At 33.2% G+C, this 12,291-nt stretch overlaps 1 protein-coding gene across 8 annotated transcripts in view; it reads right to left on the reverse strand.

The window, feature by feature from the left end:
- The window catches only part of diaph2 (diaphanous-related formin 2), a 1,278,655-nt gene that overhangs the window by 897,028 nt on the left and 369,336 nt on the right, over positions 1–12,291 (reverse strand). For all 8 annotated transcript variants that reach the window (XM_039766010.1, XM_039766009.1, XM_039766012.1 and 5 more), the window contains 2 exons: positions 9,713–9,849; positions 566–674 (listed from right to left, as the gene is read on the reverse strand). In XM_039766010.1, coding sequence (XP_039621944.1) covers positions 566–674; positions 9,713–9,849 — 246 coding nt within the window. The remainder of the gene's footprint in view (positions 1–565; positions 675–9,712; positions 9,850–12,291) is intronic.

The following is a 12,291-nucleotide window of genomic DNA, read 5'->3' on the forward strand; positions in this document are numbered from 1 at the left end:
ATGACTTAGCATTCTGCAACAATATAAAAGTGAAGTTTCAAATCATCTGTAACTCTCTTTCGTCCATGAATGCTGTACTAAATGGCACTGTATTGCTGACGTGTGTGTTATTTTGAAGTGAAAAACAACCAAAGAAAAATGTTACTCGGGAAGAGAGACTGATTAAGCAAATTGGCATAATATTTTTTTTACTTGAATAGTTTGAGCTTCATTGAGCTTCATGTGTGAACAATACCCATTTACTTTTTACAATTAAAGATAAAATGAACACATGTAACATATACTGCATAATTATATGCAGATATAATTTTGATACCAGCCAAAAAAACAGGTTTGGTAGTGATTGCATAACTGTTATTAGTTTACTTTAACTCAAATTGAGCGGGCTTCGATTATCTGAGTGGAATGATTGTGAATTTTGGAGAAAAAACTGGAAGGTGCTTGATTAAGTAGGTTTTGTCAAAAAAAAATCTTCATAAAATAATTAATATAAATATCAGCAATTCAAATTTAGCTTGTTTAACACTTATGAACAAACCAAAAAATCAAAAGTCTGCACACATACTTGTAATTGAGGAGCTTCATGGTTTTCTAGTCCTTCCACAATAGGAGAGAACCTTTCTTTATTATTATGTTCAGCAGCTATAGTCATGGCTGCTAATATCTTTTCAAGTCTGTAAATAGAGAAACACACAAACAGATGTTAATTTCATAAATTAAAAAGTAGAAACATTAGCTCTATTAACCACACAGACAGTGCTTCTTCTGCCTTTCCAATATTAATTTCATACATTTTTTACATAAACGAATAAGTTAAACATGATTAGAGATAGTCTTTAATTAAAAATGAAATAATGAAATGTGAATAGAAAAATTCAGAAATAGTTCAGTGACAGTCATATAGTGGTTAGTGGCACCAAAGTGTTAAAGAGGCATATGTGTGGATTTTGATAATAGTCTAAAGGAACATTTTAGTATCACAATTATATAATAATTATAATATCAGTAAATAAAATGAAAAGTCTGAGTTTAGAAATGTTTATATTTGAGTGTTTTATTGAATTTTGGCAACAAATCGGAAAATGTGCTTCCATATCAAAGATCATCAAAGAATGATCAGAAATCTTACGGCTTACAAATGTAGCAGGAATGTCAGAATTCCAAACCAATTCTCAAGTAAGTCACAATGGTTAAACATCTTCACAGTATGAACTGAATCAAAGAGAATGAAGCAGCATTCCAGGTTATAAAGAGGAAGAGTTTGCATCAAGTGCAACTGCACTGTGTATTCACTGTTGTTCAGATATATTTTCACATGTAAACAGTGATTCATTTACAACACGAAACTGGGAATCCAATGTCCTTCAGCTCTCTGCAAATTCACACCTAAATGGATGGCAATAAAGCATATTTCTATATACTATATCTATCCCATTATGTGAAAAAAGACCATTTTTGTCATTTTTAATATTTGATTTGCATAGTAATACCTTATTAAAAGTTTACATAAAAAGCACATTTTTATACATTGTTTATGTAAGGGCTTTCTACTTCTATGTGGCACATGAAATTTTAAATAAAGGAGCATCTCATTGTCATCTGTAAACATGCACTATCTACCAATTCTGAAACAAAAAAGTGAAGGCCAATAAATTATTAATATTATTAAGCAGTGATTTTAATCTTTTGGATTAAACTAAATTGAACTTTGCACAGTAAACTAAACTGATAAAACTAAAATAAATGTACAGAACAGTACATTACCCTGCTCAGTTTTAGCAAATTTTGCTGTTTTCTCTCATTAATTCAGCATTTTTTTAAAATATTGTAGGGGATATGCACTATTTTAGATTTTGCATTGAACAGATGTTCAGTAATGCTTTCTGTAATTAAATAACCATTAACTGGTCAGAAAGCTATCATAGAACAAGGGGTATGTGTATACACTACGCATAATCATGAGTGAATTTTGGGTCATGGAAAAGTGAAAAAGAAGAGAAGCCATCCATTTTCAAATCAGTTTCCATGGCATGTGGCCAGGTCCCAATATCACCATTGGGTACACGGAAAAAACTAATCCTGTATTGGATAGCTCTTCTTTACTTATTACACATTTCTATTTACATATTATACATACTGCACCAACACCCACTCATATGGGACCAACATTAAGTTGCCAATAAACGTATGACACAAATCTTTTCTTTGTGGAAAAAAAAAATAAAACCAAAAATAAATAGGGTACCTGAAGAAAAGCCCACCTAAGACATTGTCCAGGTCAGGATTCAAACTCAGCCTTGTACTGCCATGAAACAGCAGCAATAGCCACTGCACTGGGCCACTGTGTGTCACTGTGGCTACGGCTATTAATGTTGAGTACAGTATGTGTGCTTGCTTAAGAAAAATCACCACCATTGGGTAGTAAGCAACTCAAGTAAGATGCAAAGGATTTTTTTTTTAGTATTATTATTTACTTATTGCTTAATATTGGCATTCATTTAGAAAGCTAGGATTAAGCATTACATTACAAACTATTTATTTGACAATCTGATGTTGTGACATGAATGTGTACTGAGAGAATCACTTGAAGTTTATTAATCATTGCTTTCAGAAAAGTAAAGGTCATAGCAATATTATTACTGATATTGACATATAAGGAAGACTTTATAACAAAAGGATGTATTACTGCTCAATGCATAATTTATGTCTGAATTTTGCAGTAAACATTAATTGAACAAATTAAATATTAAACATGACACAGAAATAGACAGGTTCCAGCATAAAGCAGTAATCAGCATTAAAGACATTTCATGGCATTTTAATACGCACAATATATTTCTAAAATAAAAAGCTTGCTGGATTCTCATGTTTGCCATTTGGGAGTCCTTCAGCTTTCCATCATTTCTTTGGACAAGCTGAGCTGGCTGATTTGTAACAGTTTCTATTCTAATTAGAATTAACATCTTCCATCATGTTGTGGGCAACAGCAGCTAAAACACTTAGCAGTCAATTAAATTAACCACTCTCTCTCACTCGCCCTTCACTTTTTTTCTTACACTATGTATGTAGTGTAATTCTGGCTGCCAAAATAAATGTTGAAAACTGGCACCTGTCTTTTATTTATCCTGAAATTCTGCAGCATAGAAACAGGTACACTATTAACTTGCATTGTAAAAGTTTTAAGGAAGATATTCCTGTGCATAAAACAACATATTTTTAAAGGACATATGTTAATATATGTTGAGATTGTGCAAATGTTTTAATGCTTGCTCCATCATGTTTCAACACCTTGTTAATCACATAAAATATGACTAACTGTGTTTGTCTTACTTTCTGCTTCAGATTTTATATCTAGTGTTTTTGAATAATTGAACTTAAATTAAATTGAAATTACATTTAATTAAACATTCAGGGTTGTATTATGCTTTACATAGCTTCTCACCACACTAGAACAACATTTTTCAAGTTGATAGAAATTAGGATGAATAAACACATTCATTCACCAAAACCAAATCTTAAGGCATGCATTTTGATTTCTGTGGGAGGGCAATGTGAGTTTCAAATATAAAATTCCATCATTCTCAGTCTAGGTTCTAAGAACTGGATTAATAAAGCACTAAAATCAAAGAAAATCCAGTCTAATAAATGGCAGAGATGCTGATGTACTCTTCAGAAAAGCACTAAACTGAAAAGATGGCTTTCTCCAAGAGTTCAGTGCCCCTAGGAACAGATACCTGATGCTTCAGCTAACAAACTAATATCAACAGAGTAGACCTTTTGCTTACATGTCAAACTAGGATAAACCAAAGAACATTATTAATGACAGGTCAACAAAACAAAAATACAAAGGATTTGAACACCACAACAGATACAACAGTCATAAAATAAGATCATATTAATCAAATATAATATAAATCAAACATTACTGACTATATTAATCATGCACTCAGCACCAGAACAGAGCATCACCAAGGCAGACAACACCTGACTTCACAGTACAATCAATATAAACACTGCAGAAGGTACAAGGCACACAGCAAAGCAAAGAGAAAAACAGAGATGAAAACCACAAATTACTGTATGCAGCCTCCACTTAGTAAAGCTGAATAAGGCACTGTTATTTCTGAGTTGAACCTTCTTGTTAAAATATTCTTTTATAATGTATTACCATTTGTCAGTTCCATTCTGTCGCCGTCCATGGATCATTTATCAACTGTAACACCAATCTGAGAGGTAGAATACTTTCCAGTCTCATTTGGGGGAGTTTGATTCAGACCATTTTATAATATGCATGTTGTATTTTTTAATGGTGGTGTCTGCTTTATATCTGTTAATGATCTACATTAAAGTTCCTGCCTAAGGCATCTTTGAGTTACAGTCAACTAACGAATCTGGGTATGAAGCATAATCATACTCATTGTCAATCAAAAAATAAACTACTTAATATTTCACAAATTTACAGGTATATATGATGTTTTATGTAAAACAGTACTTTTTTCTAAATAAATAATCATTAATGGATTGGATTAGCACTCTAATTGGGCAGACACAGACTCTAAGGTCCATAAACAACAAGAAGTTATTGTTCAACCAGAATTTTGTCCCTGGCTTTAATTTGCTTTTTTTTTAAATTACACTATGAAATGATTTTTGTTTTGTGTTATTGAATGTTTTTGGCTGTCTTTTTTTTTAATTCTTTAATTATTCTTGGCTTATATAAAAAAGTGTCCACATATAAATATTAAGACATTTACTTTTGCTAAGATTTATTTGACTGTCTTTAGGATTTTGCAGTTTTTTTTTTTTTTGGATGTAATAAGGGGTTTATGAACTGTGCTTTGGACTACAGATTTTGTGTTTGATATTTTGTACTTGATTTTGCTATCTTTCAGCTTGTTCTTAAGGCAAACACCATCTACATTTTTGTGCTTATTTTACTCATTTCGCATTTGCTTTTAGGTGAACCCTTCAAATATATATATATATATATATATATATATATACACACATATATATATATATATATATATATATATATACATATATATATATATATATACATACATATATATATATACATACATATATATATATATATATATATATATATATATATATATATATATATATATATATATATACATATATATATATATATACATACATATATATATATATATACATATATATATATATATATATATATATATATATATATATATATATAAATAAATGTTAGTATTTAAGTCAGGAATTTTCTTATAGTTCCCCTTTACCTTTTTGTATTTGTAAACTATGCCTTGTTTTTGACAATGTACTTTGCAAGACTGCATCTTGAGTTTCAGGGTCAGGCTTATGTTATGTTAAGTGGTCTTCTTAATGGTTTTTAAGCATAGCTTTTGATTGAAGCTTTTCTTCAGTTTTGAGGAGCCCCTCAAACATGACATGATGGGTCCAAATGGATGATCAATAAATGGCTCACATCTTCAATTATTCTTTCCAGGATACAATCTTTTCCCTACTATCTTAGTGAAAACAGTTTTGTCAATCCTTATTATACAATTATTTTTCCAATAAAGAAGCAGTACATATTTGAGAAGTACAAAGAAGAATGAGTTATGATGCAAAATGTACTTTCTTAATTAGCAACTGTAAAAATTTGTGTCACATAAATTAGTATAAGTGAGCATAGGGGTGGACTGGTGGTCAATTTATAGGAATAATTTTCAAAAAAGAATAATAAACAAGCTGGTAGCCAATAGATGGACTTTGTCAAAATTAAGCTTTTCTACAAATAAAGTTTTACTGTGGTAGGAGGTAGGATAAGTCCAAGGAGATATTATAAGTGAGAATGTGAAGGGCAGAACTGGCCGTGTTGATGACCTAGCAAGACCGCGGGCCGTGTGGAGGTTCTGTTTTGTGGCTCTGACCCCCATCTGCTGAGCAGTGGAGCAAACAGGAAAGAAAGACAATGGGAATAAGCTGAGGGTGGGAGGGTTGGATGCAGAGGCATCCACAGATAGGAAAAGTGATCTGGGAGCTGCAGCAAACAAAGGCAGTGGCAGTTCGGGTCTGCATGGTAGACTGGGATGTGACAGGATTCAGTTCAAAGACTCCCTCTGTCCTAAGAAGGACCAAAAGAGAGAATGAAAATAATTTCAAGGGTTTTACCTCTCCACCTTTGGAGATTTTAACTTATTTATTGGGTTTATTTACTTATTTAACACTATGACATACTAACTTTGATTTATGGAACTTTATGGACTAATTTATTTTAATTATTTATTGATGGATTTTTGAACTTGTACTATTTTGCACATTTTTGGTACCTTTCATGCTCCTTCTTTTAATAAACTGTAATTATTTTCAGTGTAAGGTCTCAATTGTCTGCTCATTCTCCCTGGTTCATCCCCTGTTCATGACTATTGATGTCCCGGATAAAGGGGGTTGCCCATGACTGTGGATTTGGGGCATCATATACACAAGTATAAACTATCACTGTATATTCAATACATGGTATTTAGATAGATGAACCAATTCTAATTTTACTGAATAAAAAATCCTACACTACATTTTCTCCTCTGTGATCTTTTCATATGTTATGTTATATTTCATGTTATGTTATAAAAGTCTTATGCAAGCAAAAGGGAAATATGCTGTGTGCCTAAATATTCAATCCTTGACACAGAAGAAAAACAATCACTTCAGGAGGATATGACTGCCTTTCAACTGGTCCCACGAGTGAGTCATTAAAAACATGTCATACTGTCTGAATAAAAATCCCACAATTAGGATATTATTATTCAGAATGTGAATATGCTGAAGTCATTACTCAAAATGAACCGTGTGAAAGGACATCTAGAGTTCGTTAAAATGCATGGGAAAGACTCCATTGTGAAGTGGGAAAAGAGTCTGTGGTTAGATGACACCAAAATGCAGCATTCTGAACAAAGTCCAAGGAGAGGTATGTAGCCAAAGTGTAACACTGCCCACGCCTCAAGAAACAATATATCTACTTAAGTATGGAGGTTTTAGAATTATGCTATGGAATTGTTTTTTCCCATCAGTTGGGACTGAGCCTCTAGTTAAAACAGAATGAAGAAATACTACGTTTTATAATTATATAGCATAGTGCTTTATTAATCAGCATAGCCACACTTCATCAGTGTTGCAGGTTGTTTATTAACAATTGATAACAATACAGCGGAACTGTTATTATGTGTAGCTGCTGGTGGTTTTTAATTTTATATTCAATCATCAGCATATTCTCACCATGAACTACAACCCTCAAAACTGCACTGTTAATCAAAATTAACTAAAAGCCTGCACTTCGCATGTCTGTGACTTTACTCAGCACCTTTGATGTTACTCACATTAAATTCAATACTGTTAAGACATGCAAAAAATAAAATAATGAATTTCAAGCTAAGTTATGCTTTTTTGTACCAAATATGATGCCATCAGAATTTATAATCTATGTATGTAGGCTATGATATGATACTAAAAAGAAAAAACAAATCAAAAGATTGAGAAGTGGACAGCAGACACAGCATCATCAAAGACAAGAAATGCAGTGAGTGAGGAAATGCTGTTTAATTTTTTATTGAGGCATACTGTTTTCTTCCTTTCATTTTTAGTTTATGTTCTTAAACACCAGAAAACACTTTTTTCAATTGTTTTCTTTTCTTCAGTCTAACAACAGACGTGTATAATATTATATTTATGTTTAAATCAAACCACTCACAATTTATAAATGTAATGAAAGATCATTAATAGCACATATACTGTTTATATTTGTTTAGTTGATATCACTACCCATTATTTATAATGCAGGGAATCCCACTAGAAAGAGGTTTGAATACTACAGATGTTTGAATACTGATCTTACACTCATCTTGGGGTGCAAGGGAATTGTGCATGGATGCCATCTGTAAAGATGGTAGAGACATTAAACATTTACCTTTTCCTGTTAAATGATTATTCTTATAGAGATTTCTCCAACTCTGATAATTGGCTCCACTTAAATAAATACTACTAGAATAACTAGTGTCACAGACGTGTGAGTAGGAGTCACCTAAAGGGCCTGAATAATGGTAATTCCACATCCAACCAGGGGGCAGCAGGATGCCCTAACTGTCTTTCTCGATCCCTTGCAGACCATTCTTGGGAAATCCTGCAGGGTTCCACCGCCTTTGATGACAACACTTTTCCGGTTACGCCTATGATGACGTCACTTTCGGACCAGCCACTGAGGACGTCACTTTCGGGCCTGCCACAGGATGTCATTTACAGTGCAGCCTATGATGATGTCACTTCCTACATTGGCCTTTAAAGCAGCCAGTTTGACTCTGTACCGGCAGTTCAGTTGTGGACTCCAATTTGGAAAGATCTGTATATATCATTTCTTAAATTCATTTTGCAGCCAGGACATATTATACGGATGGCTGCCCCAAACCTCCTTAATGTCTCATCGTGGTTTTTGTGACACTAGTAATGCATAATATTTTATAAGTGTTCCACTTGGTTTTCTCATACTACCCTAGATGTAACAATATACATTACACACTATCAGATACATGTGTATGGGAGACAGCCTATGGTCTCAGATGATGGAAATTAACAGATTTTGGACAACGGAAAGTTTATTTAAAACTTTTCATTTTATGTAAATTGAGACAAGAGAACCATTAGATAGACAGATAGATAGATAGATAGATAGATAGATAGATAGATAGATAGATAGATACTTTATTAATCCCATGGGGAAATTCACATAATCCAGCAGCAGTATACTGACACAAAAAAAACAATATTAAATTAAATAGTAATAAAAATGAAAAATGAAAAAAATAACAATAATAAAGCAGACAATAACTTTGAGTAATGTTAGCATTTACTCCCCCGGGTGGAATTGAAGAGTCGCATAGTGTGGGGGAGGAACGATCTCATCAGTCTGTCAGTGGAGCAGGACAGTGACAACAGTCTGTCACTGAAGCTACTCCTCTTTCATTATAATTAACTATTATTATAATTACTCATTATGAGAAAAACTAAAGAGAACACCTGCTGTAAATTTAGAATGAGTTCTTTAACAAAAACATATAAGCACAGAGAGAAGTTGGTTGAAAGGAAGTTTATCACTAACAAAAGTGTGGATATATTGAATAAGTTCCTTTAAGTCTCAAACTAATATGTGATTGGACAGAAATGAGTGGGAATTAAAACATCAAAAAGATGTTTATGGTCTTATGTTCAGATTGCAGTTTGATCTAATCCGCATATAAAGATTAATATATTTGCAATTGTGTGGAAAACTGATACTACTGTGAATATTAATTTTGAAAAAGCTACTCATGTTATAAATTGAATGTGACAAAGCAAACAATGGAACTAAGACAAATAAAATGCAAATGTGAAGTATTTTTTTGTTTGTCGGCACTGAAATGTATACCAAAAGCAAGCATTTGAGAGTTATAGTTTTGGCAGATTTCATTTTGCTGACTAGCATAACACACATAAAACAAAATCCTGTCTTTCCTTCTTTCCACTTTTGTACATTCTCATCACTGCAGCAATAAACGCAGGGCAAAAACACTCTCTGGTCTGAGCTTTAATATGCTACAGAACAAAAATATACATCTTTATTTTAAAATATAGCCAAAGTGAAATGTTATTATTTTACAATGCACATGATTTTTTTCCTGCTACTTACATATTTTCCTCGCCCACAATGCAAATGGCAGAAAGAATTTTAACTATTTCTGTCATCATATTTGTTTGTTTTGGATCAATTGCTCGGGCCAGGAGCTGAAGGCTTCTCTCGTCTCCCAGAATCCTTTGTAAGCCATACTATATCAACAGAAAAGAAAAGAAAAATGTGAAAAGTCATAAAACAGTATTTGAGTAATAAAATTGCTATGTACATTTGTCTTTATTTTTAAGTAAGTGAAGTAATAGATATGAAGTAAAAAGAAAATCATTTCTTGACAGAGATATAGGTGTTCTCCTTGCACCTTTACATAGCAAGGCCCATTTTAGTTACTCTGCATTGAGCATTTCGTTTGTTAACACATTTCAAATGAAGAAAGAAAAGTCTATGTTTACTTTTAAAGGAGTGGTTGGATGGCTTTTAGAACTTTTAAAAAACACTTGACATTAATACACAAATATGAAGAAGAAAAATAATTCAGCACTTGAAAACATAAACACTTAAAGTTTAGCTCTTGAATTAGATTAAGATTTAAAAGCAGCTAGCTCTCTCTGTGGTCAGTGACCCATATACAAAAATGACCTGCTGCTTGGGTGAGTTTTGGGATTTTGAGAAAGAAAGCAATTTCTGGGAACTTGAAGAGCACTTGAATGAAACAGGGGACACAATGCCATTTAGGTAGGTTGATGAAAAATGATCGTAACACTTCTGTATATAAAAAGAAAAGCAATGAATGATAGTGTCAATGGCACTGAAGTGGTACCAGTTTAATTTTACACACAGAACACAATAATGTTTGCCTTCAGGCGACAATGTCACACTTCGGTAGTGCATGATGGCTTATCCAGCAAAGTGTGTCTTATGACCTGGATTTTTCTTTGCCAGAAGGGAACCAACCCATATCTGCCAAATTTGGAGCCTCCAAAGCTTCCTACTACACGACTTCCTTAAAGAGCTACATAAAACTAAATAATAATAATTTCAAAAAGTACATTTTAAACATATAACATTCGAAGGTAAAACAATTTCCAGTAAGCACATCAAAAACTGTTAGGAAATACTGGACAACTACATAAAGAGAATTAGCATAAGGTTTGGTTAAATGCACATATAAACGACCAGTAGTAATATACTTTATATTGTCACATTGTTGAATGTCAGGCTATATTTTAAAGACCTACAGATGGTGTTACAGCAGGAAGTCCTAGATTTAAATCAAAAGTAAATAAGTAAAGATCAACTTTGAACTCTGCCCTGTTGAAAATGGCAGGCAATCCTAAAACAGTTCTTATAAGAAATGGAGAAACAGGCATAGAGGGGATGCTCTGACCCAGTGGCTTTAGGCCTTCATTAGACAATGCCTTTCCCAATAAGACACTGTAGAGACACCTTTTAATGAACCACAGCAAGAGGGATAAATATTACCTGCATGACATAGCTCACTGAACTTAAGATAGGAAAAAAAAAGACAAGAGTTCCCTTAGAAAGAGAAAGGCATAATAAGATATAGGTGAGGGGAGCAGAATGTAGACTATTCTCGGCTCTGTACCTTTTTCTTCACTGTCAAGCACCTTAGTGTGTAAGAATCTCAAATGATGTGGTCCCTTTACCAAAGCTTGAAAATCAGGTATATTTTCTCTACTAAATCTTCCCTTTGATAAAGTATTGTGAACTGTTACATCATCTGGTTTCACTAAAGAGCTTCCTAAGTTTAGTAAGAAAAGGTGGAGCCTGGAAGAAGATGTATAGCACTCCATACCCTCCACCTTTCACATAGCATCCAATAAAAAAAAAACAGGTAAAAAAGATGAATGTACTTATTTCAGTGATAAATCTTAAATTAAATTAAAATAGTTTTAATATTCCCAAATGGTTTCCATTAGACACATTACTACAACTAAATCTGTTAGCAATAAGACTTAACTATGTTACTTCAAAATATTAATGAGTAACAGTGTATAATGCTATAGTATAAATTAGTACATTAGAACACTCTAGACGAGAACAGGCCATTCAGCCCAACAAAGCTCGCCAGTCCTATCCACTTATTTCCTCCAAGAAAACATCAAGTCGAGTTTTCAAAGTCCCTAACGTCTTACTGCCTACTACACTATTTGGTAGCTTATTCCAAGTGTCTATCATTCTTTGTGTAAAGAAAAACTTCCTGATGTTTGTGCGAAATTTACCCTTAACAAGTTTCCAACTGTGTCCCCGTGTTCTTGATGAACTCATTTTAAAATAACAGTCTCGATCCACTGTACTAATTCCCTTCATAATTTTAAACATTTCAATCCTGTCACCTCTTAATCTTCTTTTGCTTAAACTGTAAAGGCTCAGCTCTTTTAATCGGTCCTCATAATTGAACCCCTATAGCCCTGAAATCTGCCTAGTTGCTCTTCTCTGGACCATTTCTAGCGCTACTATGTCCTTTTTGTAGCCTGGAGACCAAAACTGCACACAGTACTGAAGATGAGGCCTCACCAGAGCATTATAAAGGTTGAGCATAACCTCCTTGGACTTGTACTCCACAGATCGTGCTATATAACCTAACATTCTGTTAGCCTTCTTAATGGCTTCTGAAC

Source organism: Polypterus senegalus, chromosome 10, assembly GCF_016835505.1.
Source record: "Polypterus senegalus isolate Bchr_013 chromosome 10, ASM1683550v1, whole genome shotgun sequence".
Lineage (NCBI taxonomy): Eukaryota > Metazoa > Chordata > Cladistia > Polypteriformes > Polypteridae > Polypterus > Polypterus senegalus.